We start from the raw sequence: 25892 nt of genomic DNA, 5'->3' as shown, positions 1-25892 counted from the left end.
AATTCATTGAATTCCTTGATCATGTTTATGATTGTTCTTTTAAATTCAGTGTCCTGGGTTATCTCTAGGGGCTTCTCCTTGTAGAACTCTTCTACCAGACTAGTGGAGTTTGGTAGGGACATAGTGTTTTGGCTTTCCATTTTATTGTTCTTTTGTTGTGATTTTGGCATGTGAATTTCTTTTGTTGTTTATGATTCTGATATGAGAATTAAGTTCAAGTATGCTTCTGTTTGTATTATCCAGTTTCCTGGATCCTTTCTTTATTGGTTATGTAAAGCTGGTTGGTACACACTTCAGGTTTTCTCAGGTTTAATTTGGAGGGAACTGATGGCTTCAGATCAGCTATTCAAGGGTACCCACAGAGGCCCAATTCAGGTTCCAGACAGGTACACTCAGGCTTCCTTCACCACGTGGAGGCAGGCTTCAGGTGCTCTCAGGCAGTCCCCTGGGTTCTCAACCCTATGTCAGAGGGAGGCAGAGAGAGGCCAGAAGTAGGCACTTTCTGGTGGTCTGCTGAGATCTGAGTTGCTACACAGATGGAGGTGGGAACCCACTCTCTCAGGCTGTCTGCTAGGATCTCAGCCTTAGCCTACCAAAGCCAGATCTGCCGTGGGGCCTTGGGAGGGGTCCCACAAAATCCCAGGTAGGGGATGGGTATGGCACAATTAGGGGAAGCTCACCCCCACGTGGAAGCAGGATCTGGGGGCTCTCAGGCAGTCCCCTGGGTTCTCAGGCCCTCTGCTAGATGGAGGCCAGAGGGAGGCCAGAGCTCTGGCACTCTCTAGCGGTCTGCTGAGATGCGAGCTGCTACACCCATGGAGGTCCGAACCCACCCTCTCTGGCTGTCTTATAGGACCTCCTGTTTTTTTTTGATATGGATATGTAAGCCAGGCTGGACTCAAATTCATAGAGATATGCCTGTCTCTGCCTCCTGAGTGCTGAAATTAAAGGCGTGTGCTGTCATACCCAGACAATTTTTATTCTCTGAGAATTTCATATGATGTATTTTGACCACATTTGCACCCCTTTCCCATCTCCTCTCCAATCCACCCCACCTCCCTAACCTCCACCCCCTAACTTCATGTCCTGTTTTTTTTTTTTTTTTTTTTTTTTTTTTAAAAAAAAAGAAACCCATGAATCCAGTTTATATTGCTCAAATATTCTTTGGTGAGGGTCCATCCCTTGTAGCCTGGTCAACCTATCAGGAGTCACACCCTTAAAGAAAAATGACTCTCCCTTTTCCAGCAGCTACCAATTGCCAATAGCTCCTAGGCTACAGGTGAGATCTCAAGTTCCATTCCCCATGCTGAAATTTTGTTTGGCCTTGCACTCACAGGGATCCAGCTGCCTCCTGAGTACAGGGATTAAAGGCATGCACCACCATGTCGGGTAGCAGGAAACGCTCTTATGTACTGAGTCATCACTTGAGCCTCTTTGTTTTTATTTCTTATTTATTATTAATTAATTCATGGTTTTTTTCAAGTTAGGATCTCCCTGCAGCCCCAGGTGGTCTGGAATTTGCTATGTAGACCAGGCTGGTCGCAAGAGATTCACCTGCCTCTGCCTCTCAAGTGCTGGGATTAAAGACATGTGCCACCATCCCTGGCCCCCTTCCTTGTTTCAAAAACAATTCAAAGTAGTTGAACAGCACTGAAAGTGTATTAGTTTGTATGAAAGTTAATTGATAACAGAAACCAAAAAGTAGAACTTAGACATGATTGTTTCTTTCCATGTATCTGATACTCAGGAGCCTACCTGCCTTCCATCTATTTCAACTATCCCCTAAAATGTTGTTCTCACCCATGCAAGGCAGAGGTGTTACTGTGCCTACACTCTAGCCCTTGAGAAGATATGTGCCTTCATATGTCTCCCAGAATGTATGTGTGGGAAACCTTAATCCCTAAAGTGGTAAGTTAATGATATTTGAAGGTAGGACCTCTGTTGGTTAATTAAAATCAGATGAGGTTTTGAGAATGGGACCCCTCATGCAATTAATGGCTTTAATACAAGGTGAGGAAGAGAGATCTAAGCCAGCCAGCTTGCACTGTCTTGCCATGTGATGCCATGGGCTGCTTTAGGACTCTGCCTGCAAGAAGGTCCTCATCATATGCAGCTCCTCCAGCCTCTGGTAGTCAGTTATAGAAACAGAAGATAGACTAAGACAGAAAAGGAAAGGAAATTCAAGCTAATAGCTATGACCTGCTGAGTTATTATCATTGTTTTCTGAGTCAGAGTCTCATTGTGCTGCCCAGAAGGGTTTTATCTCCTAGACCCGAGTCTCCCAAGTAGCTAGGACTATAGGTGCACATTGCCACCTCTGGCTTATTTATTATCACTTTTTAATTGTTAGTATATTCTTTATAGTATGAACTCCAAGAGGAGAGTTTTTGTCTACTCAATATATTTCCAGTGCATTCATGGGATAGTCAATAAATAGTGAGGAGTGAAGGATTAGGGCATACCGAATGATGTCCCCTGTAGAGGGATGAGTTATGCCAGGTCACATGTTCTATCACTAGCTGAGTGTGGTGGTGTGGGTCTGTGAGTCAGAGCCAGCACATCTGCTCTCCAGACAGCTTCTTTGCTAGAAAATCAGTGTAATAACTGGGGATAAAGATAACTTGTGGTCATAGTTCAGTTGTTTATTCACTCACCTATCTACCCACTTATTATACAAATATGTGTTGAAGGTCTACAACATAGCAGATGCTCTGCCAGGCCTTACTAAAAAGAGAAACGTGGAATGAATTTATGATTATAAATAGCAATGGTTTATAACTAAGTTTGGTTAGGTGGATAGAGATCTAGATTCCACAAACAAATGTTGCAGGTACAGTGAGAAGGAGAGTGTTGTATGGGTAGCTTAGCATAGCCTGCTTTGGTATAGGATATGCATCTTAGAACACCCTTCAGATGGAGACCTGTGAGTAATACACAGTGGCCAGTGTAGTAACTCATAGAACAGTGTGTGAGGATGGGAAGAAGGAAGGGCGATGTCAATGTTCTTATAAAACATTTTGTCGTGTGTATGTGTGTGTGTGTGTGTGTGTGTGTTTGAGACAGGGTCTCCCTGTAGCCCCAACAGGCCTGGAACTTGTTATATAGACCAGGCTGGCCTTGATCCTTGTAGAAATCTGCCTGCTTCTGCCTCTTGAGTGTGCTGGAATTAAAAATGTGTGGCACCATGTCTGGCCTTTGTCTTTTAAAAAAATTTTTCTTTATTTTTATTATATGTATATGAGTGTATTGCCTGCATGTGTGTAAGTACATCCACATTGTGCAATGTCTGCAGAGGTCAGAAGAGGGTTTCAGATCCTCTGGAACTGGAGTTATGGACAGTTGTTACTGGCCATGTGGGTGCTGGGATTTGAACCTGGATCTTCTGCAAGAACAGGCAGTGCTCTTAACTACTGAGCTATCTCTCCAGCTTTGTCTTTTTTTTTTTTCAGTGCTGGAGACTGAATCTAGGGCCTTATACTTGATAGACAAGCACTCTACCACTGAGCTAAATATCCACTCCCCTTTTCTTAGAAAATATTTTAGAAAAGGTTGAGAGGGTCACTGTACCACGTCACTCACAAGGGATATATTTATATTGTATTTGGTCTGATTACAGCATAATAGTAAAAGATTCTGAAAATTATATATAAATTACATAAATTGATAATTTTTTGAATTGTACCTATGAGTCAAAGTTATGGCTCTATTTCTGAGATACTTTCGAGATAAAGCTGCTTAAGAATAGAATGACTTGCCAATGAGATCCTCTACTAGTCATGGCCATTTTCCAAGCTTGAACAGGACAGTAAGGCCAAAGAAGGCTTTCAGGGAGGTCTAGGCATGGGATCATGAGTCAATCAATGCCATGAAATCACAGGCAAATTGTATGCCTGTGCTTGGAGTATGTAAACGTTCCTGGAGGGGGAGAAGATCCATGATATTTTTTAGATTTGTTAAAAGGTCTATGATTTAGAAAAAGGTAAAGAAGGTTGAGAGGGGCAACACAAAGGAGCCATAGTAGTTTGTTCAGGCTTATGTGGCTCCTTCAAGATTCTTGCCACTTGTGCCATTCCTGACTTGGGAATGGATATTTGGTTAAGGAAGTTACCCCATCCTTTGCTAGTGCTATCTTTTAACATCCAAGTTATGACAAATAGTTGGATATTTAACTAGCTTTGAAAGAGAGCAGAGTTCTATCTATGCCAAATTATCTAGATTATCTGGATATATATGAAAAGAAAAACACTGCTAACAGCCAGGCATGGTAGCACACGCCTTTAGTCCCAGCACTTGGGAGGCAGAGGCAGGCAGATCTCTGTGAGTTCAAGGACAGCCTGGTTTACAAAGTGAGTTTGGCCACCTGGGGCTACAGGGAGACTCTGTCTCAAAAAGACCAAAAAACAAACAAAAATAAAAACAAAACAAACCACTGTTAACATAAATAATGGCTTACTAAAACAAGGCCCCAATAATACAGTTTAATTCTCTTTCACATAGAAGTTGGGGGGAGATGGATGGCCCAGAGCTAAGCATCAGGCTCTGACAATTTTGTTCTGTCATCTTCAACACACAACTTCCAGTTACTGATCTAAGTAAGTGGCTGTAGGTTATGCCACCGCAGGAAATGGAGGGAGGGCACATAACTTTTTTCTAGTTATTGGATAGAGATAGGACACACCATTTCTGCTCAGCAGTATCCTAAATTTAGTCCATGATGTAGAAGAGAAACTGTGGGCTGGGGAGATGGCTCAGTCGGTAAAGTGGTTGCTGGGCAAGCATGAAGACTTGAGTTTGGATTCCCAGCACCTATGTAAAGCCAGATATGGCAGCTTGAGTGCCTGTGCTGAGGAGGCAGAGACAGGAGAAACCCTGGGGCTTGCTGGTCAGCCTAGCTGAATTGGTAAGTTGCAGGTTCAGTGAGAGACTCTGTATCAAAAAATAAGGCAGAGAGTGGTTGAGAAGACTCAGTGTTGACCTCTGGCCTGCACACACACAGGTGCCTGCAGATACACACACACACACACACACACACACACACACACACACGGAGACTGAATAGTGTACTTAGCAGCTGGCAACTATGTGCCCAGCTAAAGCTTCTATTTCTGTAGACATGAACAAAGGATGTAGGAGGGATCTTGAGTCATCTCTGCTACAAGCAGACCATCATTGGAGCAGACTGTGGCAGGTCCTTGAAAATAGAAACAGTATCTTGAACTTTGCTGATCATGAAGGAGTCACAGCATGTAGAGTTCAGCAATCAAGTAGACTATAGGCTAATTTACAGAATTAACCTTGGGGCTCCTCATAACTACCACTGTAAGCTGCAGAATAACTCAAGCACTTGCGGCCATAGTCCCTGTAATTACTAAAACTCCTATTTAGCTCTACCTGGCAGTCAAAAACTGGCCACAGATTACCAACTAAACCAGTGGAGCAGGGGCAGCTTCTCCCAGGTAGTTGGCAGTTTTCTGCCACTGTGCACATGGACTCTAGAGAGGAGGTAAAAGGAAAGAGGAGCTGTTTTAGAGCTAAATGAACCTGCCAGATGTTTCTGTAAGAAGCATTTGGTATCACTATCTTTGAGGGGTAGATCTTTATCCCCTCATATACTATTGGCAAGATGTGGGTCTTATTAAGCCTAAGATGGTAGGTTTTCTGATTAAGGAAATTGTTGCTCCCATAAGTTACTCCCTCTCTACACTATGCCTCTATTAGAGCCCTTGTGTGATTACAGAGCTGTTACCATAGAACTCAAGCACTCATGACCATAGGCATTCTAAGTACCAAATTTGATTAATGGGACCATAATCAAAGTGTCTAGACATGCAAAGAACTGGTGGACACCGGGTAAGAGGAGACTAGCCCCACATCTTATCAGAGGTGCTCAGTTTCTCAAATCTGGAATTCTGCCTCTATTTCTAGTCAACTAACAAATGACATTTACTCTACCTAATGCCATCAAAGTCCTTCACACATTCGTTTCCCTTAAGGCCACTGCCACCACCTGTGTCAGGCGCCATCTACTCTTAGATGTGCTTCAGCTTTCTCAGTGTGTCCTTTTCTTCTGGCCTCCGCTTTTGCCCTTCTGTAATATGCTCTCATCAGCCATATAACAGTTGCAAATTCTATATATATATATATATATAATTAGCGATGAACCTAGAAATCATTAAGCAGTTCCCATTCAGGCTTCAAAGAGTGACCAGCACCAGAAACATAAGTTTGTAATAATCTAACTTTAAACTTTCTTATCCAACATTCAAAACCAAGAAACCATAAAGACAAATGTATATATATATTTTATGTCATGAAAATAAAAATATTTCATATGTAAAAGACACTATACCTATAGTTAGCAAAAACTAAAGAATCTGAAAAATTACAAACAAAAGCTATAGGCAAGAATTATAATGTACAATATATAAGGAATATTTAAGTAAATAAGAAAAACACATCATAGAAAAACAAACATAGATGGTGTTGTCTAAAAAAAGGAAAGGAAGAGGGCTGGAGAGATGGTTCAGCAGTTAAGAGCACTGACTCCTCATATGAAGACCTGAATTCAATCCCCAGAACCTATGTAAAAAAAAGAAAACCAGGCATGGTGGCACTTACTTCTAATCCTGGCATTGGGGAGCTAAAGTCGGGTAGATCCCTGGGGCTCATTGGCCAACCAGCTTACCTACTGCGTAAGCTCTAGGCAAGTGAGAGACTCTGTCTCAAAATACAAAGTGGCTGAAACTTCAGAAATGACATCTCAGTTGACCTCTCACCTCCACATTCACATGCACCTGAACATGTATACAGAGAGAGAGAGAGAGAGAGAGAGAGAGAGAGAGAGAGAGAGAGAAAGTACAAGTGAGCATTAGAGCAAGATAAATCACAGAAAACAAATCAGAGATAAAAAAATGGTCAATAAATACATTAAAAAGTTACAAATAATTTAACTATACAATAGTAGAAATAACTTAAAAATTAGAGGATATTCATATTACAGAAAACCATAACCTATGATAAGGATTGATATGGGTTTTTATTAAATGAAAACAGCAAGAACAATTCAGCTATGATCCTATGTATAAGAATATACACACGTATACATCATACATGAAACATGTAGGAAAAAGTCAGAAAGAATCCACACCAAGCTTCTCTGTTTTTAGGAAAAGTGGTCAGATTTGTCAGGGTGTGGGGTGTGGCCTTAGTGAAGTGAGGTTTTATCTACATGTTGTTCTAGTGTTGGGAAATTGTTATATCAAGTTATACATTTTACTATTATTTGTGCAATTCTGAAAACTATTGAAAACCAGAAAATACATAGATGTCACCTAGCAAAATGCTTGGTAATAGCATTAATAGTAGTCAGAATCAACTAGAAAATAACCTCCAGGTCTTACAGAAACAGATCTGGGGTCATTTGTGTTGCCCGAAAATATCTTTGGATAATACGCAGCTTTAGAGATACCCCAACCCACCTCCCTACAGTCCTCCCACCAGATTTAGATTTCTCTCTATTTGCCTGGACCATTGATTATAAACTTAAAAGCAAAAGATATTTAGTTATTGTCTCCCTGGATCTAACATTCGGGGAGTTTCTTCAGGTGCAAATGGATTCCATGCTTGGGTTTGAGGACAGTGTGGCTGGAGAAAGCAGGAGGCCTGGTGAGGTCTGGAGCCACTTGGAAGCGGAGCAGAATCAAGGCCATGGCCACCTTTAACTCCAGCATAGCCAACTGCTGCCCGATGCAGTTCCTGAAGACAAGGAGAGAAAGTGACACTAGAAGGAAGTGTGTTTTCTCCCACTGTCTGAGGTTCTAAACATTTTTGTATATTTTCAACAGCTTCAAATTGCCCTCACCTTGAGCCAGTGGAGAATGGTAGGAAGGCACAGGGGTGTCTCTGATCAGAATTCTCCTTAGTGAATCTCAGGGGGTCAAAGACCTGAAATGAGAAGGCAGTGCCACCATTACCCCCTCAAAACAACACATTTCTTAGGTGCTACTTAGTGCTGATCAACAGAGATATAATATATGATATGTAATTTTAAATGTGTAGCCACATTTTAGGAAGACAAAATTACATAAAATAAAAGTAATAAATAAATTTGCACTGTGCTGTGCAATGCCCGCGGAGGACAGTAGAGGGCATCAGATCCCCTGGAACTGGAGTTACAAACAGTTGTGAGCTGCCCTGTGGGTACTGGGAGTCAAACCCAGGTCCTCTGCAAGAGCAGCTAGTGCTCTTAACTGCTGAGCCATCTTTCCGGGCTCTGACAAAATTACTTCTAATAATAGATTTTATTTAACAAGTTAGGGGAATGTAGGCCAATCAGGCATAGGCCAATCAAGAAAGTAGAGCTGCTGCTTCTTCCTGACTTTTTGCAACAACTATTACAACTACTAATGGTCAACAATGGCTGGAAGAGCTGTTGCAATTGCCACAAGGGTCATAACAGCTGAAATAAAAAGGCTCCTGGTGGGAAAAAGGAGTTCACCCAAGGAAGGGTACCTTGGGTAGCACCAATGAGGGAGAAGGGGAGGGAGTCAGGAGAGGAGAGGGCCTGGAGATCCTGCAAAAGGCCTGGCCCAGGGCCCCCAGATGGAATCCTGGCTCTGGGGCCCCTCCTATCCCTAGGGAAGCTGTATGTCTACTTCAATAAAGTTTGCTGTTTTCAGTCCTCCCTCTTTCTCTCTGGTTGCTGCTTCTCCGTTCTCCAAGTCTGCTGCTCTCCTGCTCCCTGCGTCTTTCAGTCCCACTCCTGCAGGTAAGTCCCCAGGGCAGTGGCCTCTTGGCTTTTCTGGTCCACCACTTTCATTTCCCTGGCCAGCAGCTTCTGCAGTGGTAGTTTCCGCACACCCCCTGTCCAGCCCTTTCACTTTCTGGGTAAGCTGCGTCTGTGGCTCCTTTGCTCCTCCTGCTTGTTACTTACACTTTTTCTACACTTTGGTCCTCTGGCTTTCCTGGAAGTCCAATTCTTTCTTTGTCCCACAGAACACACTCAAAAGATGCCCTAGATGAGTGCTCCTTACCCTACGATCCCATAACACTATCATTCTAACATGTATTAATGTAAGTAATTAAGAAGATATATCACCTTTGGGGGGTGGCACAGTGTCTTCAATTCTGGATTACAATTCCAACTAGCCAAACAGTTCAGTGGCCACATGGACACTTACAGAGCTTGCCACCTCTGCCCCCAAACTTGTCTGCTAGCCAGACTAAGCAAGAGTGTACCCACTTATTGTGTTATGATCTTCAAAAATAGTGAATTAACTGAGGCTTGCTGCACCTCTTCTCTTTGCCTGTCCAGGTCACTTTTCCTCTCTCTCCTAGCTATTCTGAGCTCCAGAGAGCTGATCTGCATAGATTCTCTCTGGACTTGGACAGTACAAGACATTGATAGGGATCTGGAGTGACAGAAAAGAGTTTAGGGTATTTACTGTTCCCTAGATGCTCCCTGCCAGCTGTTTTAGGTTGACTGAATCTCTCTCACAGCTCCTGTCTGATGTCCTCTCCCAGATCTTTCTCTGAAGGTTCTGTAACTCTCTCTTGGGACACATCAAGTTTAAAAGAGGTAAATACTTCTGAAAGATATCTGTTCTTCTCATTTTCTTTTCCTATATTCTGCCCATATCTTTGTAAATAGTTCCTTTACAGAGTACTCAAAGCGATCAACTTGTGTGTCATTGATCTCTTGCCAGAATTCCAATTGCTCCTTCCAGTAAAAGAGAGGCCCAGCTGCCTGATTCACTCTGTTGCAGGTATCTAATGAGTGTTTGGAAGGGCTTGACAGGTAAATGATTGAAGTAAAGACCATGGCAGAACAGATTGTGGGGCTAAGGTCTTTTAGATCACAGTAAAGATAAAGGATATGAGGAGAGGACAAGGTCCTTAGTGGGCAATTTCTATCCATTTTTGGTTTTTATGTTTGTTTGTTTTGTGTCACTTGCTTTAACTGTACAGCCATTTGTGTGCTTAGCTGTCAACACAGGAATCACTCAGCATCACGCTCTGAAGCATGTCTGTGGAAGACATTCTTACCTTTGGGTTTTTCCAGACAGCAGGGTTGTGATGGAGGCCCCAGATGCTGAGAACCACAGTCATTCCTGAGGCAGGTGGGAAATAGAGCAAAGTGTGAGCTACTGTTAGACTGCTCGCCTCTAAAACTTTTCCTCTGAAAGTAAAAATCTACTTCCTCATAGAGTTGTGTGCCCATGCTGAAGCTGCCAGGGAAGGAAATGGAGAAAGGCAAGGCTTGGGTTTGGACTTTAGTTTTCAAAGCCATGATTTACTTAATTATGACAGTGTCCTAAGGAGCTATTGGTGTCAGACTAAAATGCCAACCTGTGTTTACGTTTTCTGCCACATTTGGACTAGAAGGTACTTGCTAAAGACAGTTGGGTGTGTGTGAGAACTGTAATTCCACCATGAAGAGCCAGTGGCTAATTTCTCTTGGTGCTGTTCATCCATAGGACGTGGAGAATTTTGACAAATATTCATGTGGCACATGAGAAGGAAATTCTGTGTCATTTTGTTCTCCTGGTTCTGTCAACAAAGTCACAAGGGACAGGTTGCAGGTGATGGTCACAGCTATCCCGTTGACTTGTTTCCTAGGCTAAGCATTAACAGGTCACTAAAGCAGACAAGTGAAAGGATGTTTCATGTTACTCTCCTGCCACCTACGTGCCCTGCCCAGAAACCTTTGTGCTTCAAGTACTGGGCCTCTGTGAGTTCTAGCTCTGCTATGTCACATTGGGGCTCCCTCATTGAGTATTTAAATTTTTTTTTCTTTTAGACAGAGTCTTCCTCTGCCCATAGCCTCAACTGGCCTGTAACTATGTAGACCATGCTGGCCTTGATCTCTCAGAGATCCGCCTGCCTCTGCTTCCCAAGTGCTGTGATTAAAGGTGTGTGCCACCACGCCTGTTGTAAAAGTATTTAGTGTTTTGTAAGCTACAAAGCACTGTACAAATGCTTGTTAAGATCACATTCCAAGGGGGAAAATCTAACAATGTATTTGAAGATTTTATGTAAACTGAGAGTTACATCTATGTAAGGGTGACATGATTCTGAGGCCACACACTGCCCCCTTCCCATCTCCCGTGTTAGGGTAATGGTGTTCTCCCATGAAGATTCACTTGGGTCCAAAATGCAGCTCAACAAAGATTATCTTAGACACAATGTTCCGCAATGCAAGAAACCCTGGGCTGGGGTTCTTAGAATGAGACTGGGATCTAACAGGTCTAATTGGCTATGTGGCTTGGGAAAGTGACCGAAACATACATATGATTAAGGAATTAGCCTCTGAGTTCCTTCCTTCCTTCCTTCCTTCCTTCCTTCCTTCCTTCCTTCCTTTCTTTCTTTCTTTCTTTCTTTCTTTCTTTCTTTCTTTCTTTCTTTCTTTCTTTCTTTCTTTCTTTCTTTCTTTCTTTCCTTCTTTTTTTCTTTTTTGCCTTTTTGAGCCCCAACTGGCTTGATACTCACTATGTAGATCAGGCTGACCTTGAACTCACAGAGATCTGCCTGCCTCTGCCTTCAAAGTGCTGGGATTAAAGGCGTGTGCCACCACACCCAACTCCTCTGAGTTCTTAATAGCTGCCTAAACTGGTCCAGAGGTTCCCAAAGGCTAAAATCCCACTAAACATTGTCACTTGGGGTCTCCAGGATCCCATGTTTAGGAAAAGAAGGCAAAGACCTGCAGGCAGTGATCGCCCATCTGGGAGGGTAAGGGGCTTGTTGAGTTCTCTGGAGATGGATGGGACAGGAGGAATCAAGCGGAGCATCTCCTTGATGCACATTGTGATGTAGGACATCTCACCCAGCTGGTCCCTGTGAGGACAAGGGAGGGAAGGAAAGGACTTAGACTCCTCAGTTTTTAATAGTGGTTGTTTCTTATTTGATATTTTCCTAGTAAACATCACTGTTGGGGTAAAGTGATTTTGCCCTGGGTTTATATATAGCACAGTGTTAAAATGGGATTCTTTGTCTGTGTCAACTGAAGTTCCGAAGGTAGAAGACACACAGATGCCACATGCCCTCCTCATACAGTGAGGTGCTACATGCCCTCCTCATACAGTGAGGTGCCACATGCCCTCCTCATACAGTGAGGTGCTACGTGCCCTCCTCATACAGTGAGGTGCTACGTGCCCTCCTCATACAGTGAGGTGCTACGTGCCCTCCTCATACAGTGAGGTGCTACGTGCCCTCCTCATACAGTGAGGTGCTACGTGCCCTCCTCATACAGTGAGGTGCTACGTGCCCTCCTCATACAGTGAGGTGCTACGTGCCCTCCTCATACAGTGAGGTGCTACGTGCCCTCCTCATACAGTGAGGTGCTACGTGCCCTCCTCATACAGTGAGGTGCTACGTGCCCTCCTCATACAGTGAGGTGCTACGTGCCCTCCTCATACAGTGAGGTGCTACGTGCCCTCCTCATACAGTGAGGTGCTACGTGCCCTCCTCATACAGTGAGGTGCTACGTGCCCTCCTCATACAGTGAGGTGCTACGTGCCCTCCTCATACAGTGAGGTGCTACGTGCCCTCCTCATACAGTGAGGTGCTACGTGCCCTCCTCATACAGTGAGGTGCTACGTGCCCTCCTCATACAGTGAGGTGCTACGTGCCCTCCTCATACAGTGAGGTGCTACGTGCCCTCCTCATACAGTGAGGTGCTACGTGCCCTCCTCATACAGTGAGGTGCTACGTGCCCTCCTCATACAGTGAGGTGCTACGTGCCCTCCTCATACAGTGAGGTGCTACGTGCCCTCCTCATACAGTGAGGTGCTACGTGCCCTCCTCATACAGTGAGGTGCTACGTGCCCTCCTCATACAGTGAGGTGCTACGTGCCCTCCTCATACAGTGAGGTGCTACGTGCCCTCCTCATACAGTGAGGTGCTACGTGCCCTCCTCATACAGTGAGGTGCTACGTGCCCTCCTCATACAGTGAGGTGCTACGTGCCCTCCTCATACAGTGAGGTGCTACGTGCCCTCCTCATACAGTGAGGTGCTACGTGCCCTCCTCATACAGTGAGGTGCTACGTGCCCTCCTCATACAGTGAGGTGCTACGTGCCCTCCTCATACAGTGAGGTGCTACGTGCCCTCCTCATACAGTGAGGTGCTACGTGCCCTCCTCATACAGTGAGGTGCTACGTGCCCTCCTCATACAGTGAGGTGCTACGTGCCCTCCTCATACAGTGAGGTGCTACGTGCCCTCCTCATACAGTGAGGTGCTACGTGCCCTCCTCATACAGTGAGGTGCTACGTGCCCTCCTCATACAGTGAGGTGCCACATGCCCTCCTCATACAGTCAGGTGCCACATGCCCTCCTCATACAGTGAGGTGCTAAACTGCCAGGAGAGTGTTTGCTAAGGAGATTTCTGAAATTTGCAACTCTTACCTCTTCACAAAAATCAAAACTTGTAAGTGGGCCTGCAGAGATGGCTCAGCGGTTAAGAGCACTGTCTGCTTTTGCAGAGGACCCAGGTTCAACAACCTGGGTTGACACTCTCTCTGGCCTCTTCAGGCATTGTACAACATGGGTGCACTTACATACATGCAGACAATACACTCATTAAAAAAAAAAGGGATGGAGAGATGGTTCAGTGGTTAAGAGCACTGGCTGTTCTTGCAGAAGACCTAGGTTCACTTCCCAGCACCCACATGGCGACTAACAACCATTTGTAACTCCAGTTCCAGGGGATCCGACACTTGCTTCTGACTTCTGCAGGTATTGCAGGACATGGGTGCATTTACACACATGCAGGCAATAACACTCATACACATAAAATAAAATAAAAAAGAGAAAAATAAAATTAAAAAGAATGTATAAGGATTTGCTAAGGATTGAAGACAGAGGCCAAAGAAGTTTGGGAGACAGAAAAAAATCATTTAAAGAGAATTTTTGGAATGCCGGAGTGCCACGGAGAATGGAGGAAATGCTGCTTTTTAAAGAAAGGGATGCTTACGGAGGGTCACTTAAATGATCTGACGTGCTCCCTGGAGTTTGGGGAGTACAGTGTCAATAGAAAAGTCTGTGACTCAAAACAAACAGACAGGTAGGGGAGACTAGCTGAAGGAAGGTAGGAATGCACAGACGTGTCCACTGGATCAATGAACTGACCAGAGAAGGGAGTGCCCCAGATCACCTGGAGAAAGACTGCCAAAGACCAGAGTTCTCCAGCCCCATAAATCATCATTAGAAAGTTCCAGGGAGGAAGTCTCCAAGATACCTGGAGATGTAGCTGTTGAGAGGAAGGAGGAGCACAGAATACCCACTAAATCTTTGGCATGACCACAACAGCTCCAGCTGCTTTCGCCTTTCTCCCTGGAATCATTTCTGGAAGGATCAGAGCTTCTTGGTACAGGGAGAACTGATCATTAAGAACAGGCCAACAACAATCCCCTTTCACTTTATTGGCTCCCAGGTCCAAAGAAGGACCAAGCTGGAATGGAGAGAGAGGCCCCAAGTGGCTGAGCATTTGAAGGTTTAGATATTACCGTGGGCTAGACACTGTAGTTATTGATATGACACTGGCATGTGATTTAAGTAGATGGGAATTTTATGAGTTCTCTTAAGATTTGCCTCAGAAATAAAAAGAACTTTTCCCATACAGCAAGTTTGAAGTGTGAGCAAAAAAACTTTTTTGGTCTTTTTTGACAGGATCTCCCTGTAGCCACAGTTGGCCTGGAACTCACTAGGCAGACCAGGCTGGCCTGGCTCTCACAGGGATCCGACCACCTATGCCACCTGGGTGTTGGGATTAAAGGTGTGCACCACCACGCCTGGCTAAAATGGGTTATTAATTTGCACCCTAGCTCGTCAGATGGGTTCAATAAAATTACTGTACATATTTCTTTCCCCCTCTAGGTCAGGAAACAAAAGGGCAATTGTGTCTACTTTGGGATGTACATAATTAAGAAAAATGATTTTTCTCATATTAATGATGGCCTGACAAGAAGTCAAAGAGAGAAACTGCTCTTAGCAGTGTGAGTTTATTATCTATCTAAAAGAATCATAAATTCTCAGAATGGCACTTGTAAATTTCATCAACTGAAACTATAAATACACGTTACAGAGTAAAAAAGGTGTTTCTTATACTCTTTTTGCCCTTTCATTCATTAAGAGAGAGAATGGTGGGCTGGAGTGATAGAAGTTAAGAGCACTGGCCGCTCTTGCAGAGGATCCAGGTTAGGCAGCCTACACTCATATGGATCAACAACCACCTGTAATTCCAGTTCCAGAGGATCTGATATCGTCTTCTGGCCTCTGCAAGTAATACATGCATGTGGTACATATACATATATGCAGGCTCACAAACATACACACACAATAAAAATAAAGTTTAAAAAAATCTAGAGCACTCTAGCATCCCTAGTACTGTATGTATATTGTTTATATGCTTTGCCTATCATTGTTCACCAAGAAAATGCAAACCCAAACACACCCACCCCATTGCAGTGACCAAAATTAAAGAGGGGGGGGGAGGGAGAGAGAGACTGGAGATATGGCTCAGTGGTGAAGAACACTGACCGCTCTTGCAGAGGACCTAGATTGGATTCCCAGTACCCACATGGCAGCTAACAACTGTCTGTAACTCCAGTTCCAGGGAAGTCTGACACTCTCTTTTGACCTCCATGGGCATTGAATGACATGGGTGCACTTACATACATGCAGGCGATATACTCATACACATAAAAAAATAAAAATATTAAAAAAAATAAGAATAAAAAGAGAGAAAACAGTGAGTAGATCATCTGGAATTTTGTTTTCTTACATGGTTAGGACTTAGTTATTATTTTCACATTTAAACCAAATGAAACCAAGAAAATTCAAATGTGGGTGTGGGGTGTGTAAGTAATCTACTCTTGTCAAGATAAAACACTGAATTCATTTTGGGAATAGACATAACAATCTTCCAAGTTTAATGAGTGAATGAAAAGAAAATTGATTGTCAGCAAGAAGAGAGGATAGGAGGCACTCTACTTTGATTCCTCCTCAGCAACAATTTTACAGTGAGTGCCTGATCTGACAATCTATTGCAAAACTGTAGTAGTCCAAACAGTATGGTACTTTCTCCAAAACATACACAAAACAAATGGAACAAGTAGAGAGCACATAGCTACATCAACACACATGTAACTATATTTACATATGTACTTGTGGGCAGTGAATCTTCACCAAAGGTGCTACGAGCACACAATGGGGAAAGAATGTTCAGTTCAGTACACGGTGTTTGAGAAAGTTGGGCATACACTTCAGGAAGAATAAAGCTGGACTCATCCTATATTCAAAACTCAAATCAAAACTGAATAACAAGGTGATCTCAGCACACTGCCATCGAGTGCTGGGTTCTGGCCTCCTTCTGGCACAGGGGCTGAGAAAGCAGTGGACTGCCTGAGAGCACCCAGATCCTGCCTCCACTTGGTGGTGAGCTTTCCTTAATTGCGCCATACCCATCCCCCTACCTGGGATTTTGTGAGGCTCCTCCCAAGGCCCCAGGGCAGACCTGGCTTTGGTAAGCTAAGGCTGAGATCCTAGCAGACAGCATGAGAGGATGGGCTCTGACTTCCATCACTGTAGTGGCTGTGATCTCAGCACACTGCCAGAGAGTCCCTGTTTCTGGCCTGCCTCTGGCATAGGGGCTGAGAACACAGGGGACTGCCTGAGAATGCCTGGATCCTGCCTCTATGTGGTGGTGAGCTTCTCCTAATTGTACCATACCCACTCCCCTACCTTGGATTTCATGAGACCTCTCCCAAGGTCCCAGGGAAGACCTGGCTTTGGTAAGCTAAGGCTGAGATCCTAGCAGACAGCCTGAGAGGGTGGGCTCTGACCTCCATCAGTGGAGTGGCTGTGATCTCCACCAGAGTGCTGGGTTCTGGCCTCTCTCTGGCATAGGGGCTGAGAACACAGCAGACTAACGGAGAGTCCTCAAATCACCCCTCCCCACCTTAGAGAATTTCCCAAATTTTCTCTGAGTTCCTGCTAATAGGGGTCCAAACCTAAGAAGAAAGCCTGAGTGTACCTGATTGGAACCTGACTTGGGCTTCTGTGGGTGCTCCTGAATAGCTGATCTGAAGCCATCAGTTTCCTCCAAAATAAAACCTGAGAGAACCTGAAACCTGTACCAACCAGCCTTACACAACAAATAAGAAAAGGACCTAAGCACCCCGATATTACTTCAACTTAATTCTCATATCAGAATCATAAACAACAAAAGAAATTCACATGTCAAAAGACAACAAAAGAATAATAAGATGGAAAGCCAAAACACTGCGTACCCACCAAACTCCACATATCCTGTAGAAGAGTTCTATAAGGAGAACCCCTTAGAGTTTAAAAGAACAATCATAAACATGGTCAAAGAACTCAATGAATTTAAAGAATACATGAACAAACAAATCAAAGAGCTAAAAGAAGATAGGGATAAACTTCTGAATGAATTCATAAAAGAGATAAGGAACATCAAATAAAACTCAGACAGAAATGAAGAAGGAAGTGCAAAACTCTTGGGGGACCCTGCAGCTAAGCCCACCATGTCCAGATAGCTCTAAGGGGCTCGGCGCTATATGGAAGGACTCCCTTTCTCAGCGGGGGCCTCCTGCTCTCTGCCTGACTTACCTGGAAAGTGCCACCAAGCATGGATGCCTGACCTTATTTGGAACATGACCTTTGGCACAGTTACCTGCAATAAAACTGCCCCCAGGTTTTTTCTATATGATAATTAGGCATTGCCCTATAGTCGGATGATAGGATCCCCCTACCACATGTACATAAAGCATACTATGAGCACCAATCAGCTGAAGCTTTGGCTGCTGCCTCTACACTATATTTTCCCTGACCCCCACTGAAAAAAGGGAGCTGTATCACTGAACCTGCCTCCCGGAAAGCCTTTCCGTCTTGCTCACTGGCCGTCTTGAACCCGTTCATCGCTTCTGCTCCCTTTGTCCTCATGAATCAGTGGCCAACAGCCCTCAAAGGGAGGGAGAGACCCACACAAAACTGAATAAGCCGACTTGAAACAAGAGGGCAAAGCCTCACTGCTAGAATTAATGAAATGGAAAACAGAATATCAACACTGGAGGATAAAGTTGAAGAATTGGACCACTCAAGCAAAGATTATGGAAAATTAAAAAAAACACAGGAATGGAATATGCAAGAGATGTGGGACACCATGAAAAGACCAAATCTACAGATCATAGGAAGAGAGGAAGGAGAAAAATTTCAGATTAAAGACATTGAGCAGATGTTAAACAGGATTGTAGAAGAGAGTTTCCTGAAATTAAGGAAAGACATCCCCATCCAAATAAAGGAAGCACACAGAACACCAAATAGACAGCATTAGAGAAGAAACTCCCCACGACTTATCATAGCAAAAACACTAAATGTACAGAACAAAGAGAGAATACTGAAAGCAGCTAAAGAAAAACAACAAGTCACATACAAAGGAAAGCCCATCAGAATTGCAGATGACTTATCAATGCAAACTATGAAAGCCAGAAGAGCCTGAACCAAGGTATTTCCAGTTCTACATGACAATAGATGCCAGCCCAGAATACTATACCCAGCAAAAATGTCTATTATAGTTGAGGGAGAAAGAAAAAATTTCCATGACACAAACAGACTTAAAGAATACATGTCCACAAAACCAGCCCTTCAAAGAATGCTTGAAGCAATACAGATCAGAGAGGTGGCATGAATAGCCTGAAAGAATACATGTCCACAAAACCAGCCCTCCAAAGAATACTTGAAGCAATACAGAGAGAGAAACAACTGTACCCTAGGGGCAATGAAAGAAAATAAACAAAGATATAATCTAGGAAACACGAAATTACACAGAGAACACAAACAGCAATCAAAAGGATGGCAACCAATACACACCTTTCAATAATAACTTTAAATATCAATGGACTGATATCTTTGCTGTCTGCCAGAAACCCATCTCACCTTCAGGTACAGGCACTACCTTAAGGTAAAAGAATGTAAAAGAATATTCCTAGCAAATGGCACTAAGAAACAAGCAGGTGTTGCAATTCTATATATCTGAAAAAACAGACTTCAAAGTAAAACTAATCAGAAAAGGAGGGTCACTTCATTCTGATCAAAGGGACAGTTAACCAAGAAGATATTACAATCCTGAACATATATGCACCAAATTCTGGTGCACCTAAATTCATAAAAACAACACTCTAGGACTTTGAACATAAATGCATGCTGAATTTTGTCAAAAGCCTTTTCTGCATCTATTGAGATGAAATGTGGTTGTTGTCTTTGAGTCCATTTATATGATTAATGACATTTATTGACTTGATTGAATATATTGAACCATCCCTGCATCTCTAGGATAAAGCTTACTTGATCATGGTGAATGATCTTTTTGATGTGTGTCTGTATGTAGTTTGCAAGTATTTTGTTGAGAAATTTTGCATCTATGTTCATTAAGGATATGGGTTTATAGTTTTCTTTTTCTGTTGTGTCTTTACCTGGTTTGGGTATTAGAGTGATTCTGGCTTCATAGAAGGAATCTGGGAGTTCTCCCTCTGTTTCTATCATCTTGAATAATTTTTGTAGTATTGGTTGGAAGTCTTCTTTAAATGTCTGGTAGAATTCTGCTGTAAATCCATCTGGGCCTGGGCTTTTTATAGTTGGGAGGGTTTGTTTTACTGTTTCAATTATCAGCACTTGGGAGGCAGAGGCAGGCAGATCTCTGTGAGTTTAAGGCCAGCCTGGTCTACAAAGTGAGTTCCAGGACAGCTGGGGCTACAGGGAGACCCTGTCTCAAAAAGCCAAAAAAAAAAACCAAAAACCAAAAAAACCCAAAACAAAACAAAACAAAAAAACTATAAAAAAAGAAAGAAGGAAAGAAAGAAAGGGAGTACACAAAGTTGTCAGAAAAAAGTGGTGGGGAAATATGGGAGGTGTTGGAGGGGAGGGAGTAGGTGTGGATTTGATCAAAACACCTACATGTATGTATGATATTCTGAATAAAGTTTCTTTTAAAAGTTAAAAAAAACTAAATAAAGACTTAAAAACACGACCTGAAACAGTGAAACTACTAAAGAAACAATCAAGAGATGCTTGTTGACATGGGCCTTTGCAAAGATATTTTGAATTCTTTCTTGAAAGCACAGGCTACAAAGGCAAAAATGGACATAGGGGTTTACACCTTATGGTACAACAAATAAATAGTCAATGGGGTAAAGCTATAACTTACAAAAACATATATGTGCGAACCACATCTATGATAAAGGATTAATATTCAAAATACTTAAAGAACTCAAATAACTCAACAGCAAGAAAACACATAACCTGATTAAAATACAGGCAAAGGGCCTAAATAGACAATTTCTCAAAGAATGACATACAGATATTTGACAGACTTGTGAAAAAATTTTCATTGTTGTAAATTATTAGAGAAATGGAAATTAAAACCACAATATGATGTCGTCTTACGTGTTAGAGAAAAGAAGATAAATGATTGCTCACGAGGCATTGGAGAAAAGAGACAATGTGAATTAATACAGCCAAATGGAAAACAGCACAGAAGCTCCTAAAAAGTTACAGCTAGAAGTACCACAGGAACCTGTAGTTTCATTTTGTAGTTATATATTCAAAGGAAATGAAGTCAGTGTATAACTGCCAGATATTCATAATAGCCAGATAACCCGAGAGTCATCATCAGATGAATAGATAAAATGTGGTACATGCTCACAGCAACACAATTTACCCTTAGAAGGAAAGACATTCGTTCATTTGCCAAAGCAAATGAAACTTGGAGGACATGATGCAAAGTGAAATGCACCAGGCTCAGGACAATTACTACAGGCTCTTAAGTACATGTGGATCTGAAGAACGTTGAGTTCATAGAAACAGAGAGCAGAATGGTGCTTATCAGGGATATGAGGACCAGGGATACAGAATTTCAGATCTGAAAAACTGAGGAGGTAGATTTTTATAAGCTATTTATTACTAACAATAATTTGTTGTCTACTTGAAAAGTGCTCAATGGGTATATTTCAGATGTCCTCACCACAAAAATAATTCTGTAGCTAATGAATATGCCTATTGATTTAGTTATTATAAAATACATGGATATATCAAACATCATATAAGTACATGCATACCATATACTTATATATACATACACATACATACATTTTTCACTTGTCAGTAAAAAGTGATTTTATATTTTATGCTGTATAGGTGAAGTTTTTGAGTGTGTGTGTGCATGTGTGTGTGTGTGTGTGTGTGTGTATGTATGTGTACATGTGTGCAAACCATAGGTCAAGAATGGATGTCTTCCTCAATTGTCCTCCATCTTATTTTTTGAGCCAGGATCTCTCACTGAGCCTGGAACTCACTGATTTTGTTAGACTGGCTAGTCCTAGGGATCCTCCTGACTTTGCCTCTCCAGATCTTGGATTTACAAGTACATGCTGCTATGTCTGGCTTCAAAAATTTTTTTTTCTTAATATATTTTATTTATTATTTCTATTTTATGTGTATTGCCTGCATGTATGTGAGTGCACCCGTGTCATGCAAGGCCGTGGAGGTCAGAAGAGGGCTTCAGATTCCCCTGGAACTGGAGTTAAGGACAGTTCGTAGCTGCCATGTGGGTGCTGGGAATAGAACCTGGGTCCTCTGCAAGAGCAGTCAGTGCTCTTAAACGCTGAGCCAACTCTCCATCCCCCCAATTTTTTTTTAGATTTACTATTATTGTGTGTAAGTGCATAATATGTGTGTGTGGTACATAATACTGTGTGCCACAGTACATATACAGAGGTCAAAGGACAACTTCAGAGTCCGTTCTCTCTCTCTCTCTCTCTCTCTCTCTCTCTCTCTCTCTCTTATTTATTTATTTATTTTTTTGGTCTCTTTTTGAAACAGGATCTCCCTGTAGCCCCAGCTGGCCTGGAACACATTGTGTAACACAGATCTGCCTGCCTCTGCCTCCTGAGTGCTGGGACTGCAGGCATGTCCCACCACGCCTGGCTCCAGTTCTCTCTATTTTTATTTGGGTTCCTGGAATTGAGCCCGGGTCTCAAGCACCTTTCTTTACCTGCTAAGCCATCTTGTCAGCCCAGTTAAAATTTTTGCTTAATATAAAATATAATTTTATTTAAAAAAATTTACTTTTTATATATTTATTGTGTGCATGTGTTTGCATGAGTGCGTGCATTAATGTGTCACAGTATGCATGTAGAAGTCAGAAGACAACTTGTGGGAGTCAGTTCTCCCATTGTGTGGGTTCCAGGAAACGAAACTCGAGTTGTCAGACTTCGTAGCAAGTGCCTTTACCTACTGAGTCATCTCGCTGGCCCCAGCTTAAAAAAAAATTAATTTATTATTATTGTGTGTGAGTGTGTGTCACAGCACTCATGTGGAGATCAGAGGACAGTTTTCAGATGTTGGTTTCCTCTACGTGGCATCTGGGGATTGAACTCAGGTTCTCAGGCTGTGAGGCAAGTGTTTTTAGCATGGAACCAGTGTGCCTAGGTTTTTAGTGTGGGCTTTGGGGATCAAAGTCAGGTCCTCATGCTTGTGTGGCAAGCACTTTACTGACTGAGCTATCTCCCTAGCCCTTAGATGAAGCTTTTTAATTTATGGTAAGAAATGACTGCTAGTTACTTATAAAGTGAGACCTTTCCCGCACCTGTACCCATTTAACCTCAGGTTTTGCTTTCTAAGCTGAACTTTGTGTATCAAATCCAGTGATTTTCTCCTAGTCATGTGGCTTAATAGTCTTTTGCATTTTTATCTTTCTACTCCTCTGACTATCTAGGGCAGTAGGACCGACTTGCTTGGGACATGTTTTTTTTTTTTTTTTTTTTCTTTTCTTTTCTTGGCAACAGTGTTCCTGAAGGGAAAATCCATTATTTTAAGTTTAATAACAGCAAGGCATGTTAATTCTTGTGAAGTAGAGTTGCTGTTTTCTATCTGCTAACTCCTACCCATCCTTTTTGGTTTGCTTGTTTGTTTGTTTGTTTGAGACAGGGTCTCCCTGTAGCCCCAGCTGTCCTGGAACTTACTATGTAGACCAGGCTGGCCTTGAACTCACAGAGATCCATCTGCCGCTGCCTCCAAGTGCTGGGATTAAAGGCGTGCACCACCACTCCCAGCTCCTATCCATCCTTTAAGTATCAGATCCCCAAAGGAGTCTCAGGGAGCCCCACTGCCAGTGTGGATGCCTACCTTCTAAGTCTGGTGGACAGCACATGTCTCTGTCATTACCCTTACCATAAATACTTCAACTTACTGTGTTAAGGTCTCTTTCCTGCCTTAACTGTGAACCCACTGAGGACAGGACCTGCAGCATATCTTAATGTTTTCTTTTTTTTTTTTTTGTCTCAGTACTTAAAATGTCTTCATTTATTTCTTCAAAGACCAAAGTGTACCCTGAAGACTGAAACTAATGACAGCAGCATGGGCTAATGTGTATGCTGTGAGCCTGCCTCAATAAAAATGCAGCTACTCGGTCAGCTCTCTGAGCAGAGGAACGCTGCTGAACCCTGCCACTGAAGCTCCACATGTAAGCCTATGGTCAATTCAAATGTGTCAGAGTTTAGGGAAAAGAAAGAAATGGGACATTTTTACACTACTGAGTAGAAAAATCAGTGACAGATGATTTCTGAATTAGTGATAGATAAGTTCTGGGTTAGTGAATTATTTTGTAAAAGTCAAGGGTTAAGAGACAAGTGGCCTGCTTCTCCCTCAACATACATATGCCCTGAGGTACTATGGTCACTAAGGCACCAGGGTAAGAAATCAAGCAAAATCCCAAGAAGAGAGCTAGGATGACATGCTCAGGGCTGCAGCTCTTACCAGGTGATGGAAGATCCATTCCCCAGGATGCTCCTGATCTCTGTCCGGCATCTGTCCTGATGCTCAGGGTTCAGAGCTAGGCAGTAGAGGAGCCAGGAGAGGCTGGCTGCAGAGGCATCATGTCCTGCCCACATGATGGTGTTCACCTCAGACTGCAGGTCGGCCTCTGAGAAGCTGCCTTCATTTTCAGCCTATAACATACAGTAGAGACATTTGAATAAAATGTCACCTTAAAATTTGGAGGTGCAATTGAAATGATGGTTTTACAGAAAAACTAGAGTTTCAAATAGAGATTAAAAAAGTTTTGTTTTTTTTTTTTTTTTTCTCAGAGCTGAGGACTGAACCCAGGGCCTTGCGCTTGCTAGGCAAGCGCTCTACCACTGAGCTAAATCCCCCACCCTGAGATTTAAATTTTAATTCAGTTCAACAAATATATTTTATGAGTCATGCTTTGCCTGGAGCACAAAGGAGAATGAATGTTATATAAGAAAAGGAGGGCTTTGCTTAAGGACTTAGAAATTTTTTTCACTCTTCCAGATGTAACCAGTTTTTCAACATTTCTCTCTTTTAAAGTACTTCTCTGTGATCAGTTTTCCTGTGATTCTCTAAACTCCATGTGTCTATACAACTCCCAAATCATGACAAACGATTCAGTCTTCACTGATTTCTTCTGGTGAGTTGCAGAATTCCGTCTTTCCCCAGACTACATGGAGCCAATCCTGTCCTTTCATCCTGATTCCACTTACCCACCACCCCGCAAAATGGACAAGCCCAGACTTTTGGACCATTTACCTGGGCAGAAAGGATAATATCCAGAAGATTTTGATACTTTTGAGTGTCATCCTGCTCCATTCTAGCCTTGAGGAACTTCTTTCTATCCTGGATTACCTTTTCTGAATAGAAAAATATGTCCTCACTACTAAAATAACAGCAAAGTCAATCAAAGTCAAATACAGTATAAAGTAAGGCAGAGTCCATGAAAACTTCAAGTCTTGCTTTCAAGTCTTCTCAGAGGCCTGACCAGGTATACTACAATTAAGTAGATTAAACTTGCATAAGTGGTTTATTTTCCATCAGTGGACAACTTCTAATAAAGTGTTATAATTATGGAAAAAGAGATCCTGAACATGACAGGAAGTAGGAGGAGAAAGGGAGGAGTGAAATCTGTATACTCATGTATGAAATTCTCAAAAAAATTATATGAAAACTTTCAAACAGAAGAGACCAAGAATTAATGTATATTAGTAGGTAAGCAATAGAACTAAGATGATTTCAAGCAGGGTGGTGGCACACACCTTTAATCTCAGCACTTGAGAAGCAGAAGCAGGTAGATCTCTTTGAGATTGAGGCCAGCCTGGTCTACCTAGCAAGTTGCAGGTCAGGGAATACCCATCTCAAAACAACAACAACAACAAAAGATTATTTCAAATTTTAGATGCATGTGGCAATCACTGCTTTCTTTCTCAGTTTAAAATCTTGCTTTCATGGAAGTTATTAAATGGAATGGTCAACAGGAAAAACATTCCACATACATAATTAAAGGGGCTAAAAGCAAGCAAGCAAAGAAACAAAAACAGAACATGCAACAGAAATAATATTTAAAATAAACTTCTGTAGAAATTAGTTTTCTAGCTTAATTGGGGTCAAATTTGTTATTTGAATTTTCCATGTCATATAGTGTATTTGGATAGACGTAAGTAAGAAGCAAGTCATATGTTATATTTTCAAAAACATTTTCTGTGTGTCAAGAGTTTAGTTCCCTTAGGGCTAGACCTCTCTCAGACATATATTCTCTGTGTGTGACCAGTTGTAGAACTCTGTAAAAGGCTCTATATGTTGCAAAAAGAAACTTCTTTGATGAGTGGTATATGATATACTTGTCTATAAATATAAGGATATATATTTAGCATACAGTATGGAATCTCATTTGAGTAGATATATGACAGAGATAGGGTTTTCTCTAGGATCTATCTAGCCATGTGTATTTGGCTACGTTTACTGTGCCACCCATGATTTCCCACCCATTGAGAGGGCTTTAAGTCTAACTAGATAGCGGTTGATTACTC

At 42.4% G+C, this 25892-nt stretch overlaps 1 protein-coding gene and 1 pseudogene across 4 annotated transcripts in view; both read right to left on the bottom strand.

Annotated features, from left to right (window-relative positions):
• Positions 1-6023, bottom strand: part of LOC103733985 — a 20426-nt pseudogene extending 14403 nt beyond the window's left edge.
• Positions 6024-6567: 544 nt separating this feature from the next.
• The window catches only part of LOC103732815 (cytochrome P450 4X1), a 46371-nt gene continuing 27046 nt past the window's right edge, over positions 6568-25892 (bottom strand). Inside the window, exons 7-14 of one of the 4 annotated variants that reach the window (XM_008831638.1) lie at positions 24619-24719; positions 23827-24017; positions 11699-11832; positions 10045-10109; positions 7862-7944; positions 7586-7755; positions 6686-6794; positions 6568-6579 (exon numbers count right to left, since the gene is read on the bottom strand). In XM_008831638.1, coding sequence (XP_008829860.1) covers positions 6700-6794; positions 7586-7755; positions 7862-7944; positions 10045-10109; positions 11699-11832; positions 23827-24017; positions 24619-24719 — 839 coding nt within the window. In that variant the 3' untranslated portion in view covers positions 6568-6579; positions 6686-6699. The other 3 variants (XM_008831569.1, XM_008831773.1, XM_008831697.1) reach the window with 3 other exon arrangements.

Source organism: Nannospalax galili, unplaced genomic scaffold (genome assembly GCF_000622305.1).
Source record: "Nannospalax galili isolate Female #2095 unplaced genomic scaffold, S.galili_v1.0 scaffold750, whole genome shotgun sequence".
NCBI classification, from domain to species: Eukaryota; Metazoa; Chordata; class Mammalia; order Rodentia; family Spalacidae; genus Nannospalax; species Nannospalax galili.
This window is presented reverse-complemented; position numbering and strand designations above follow the sequence as displayed.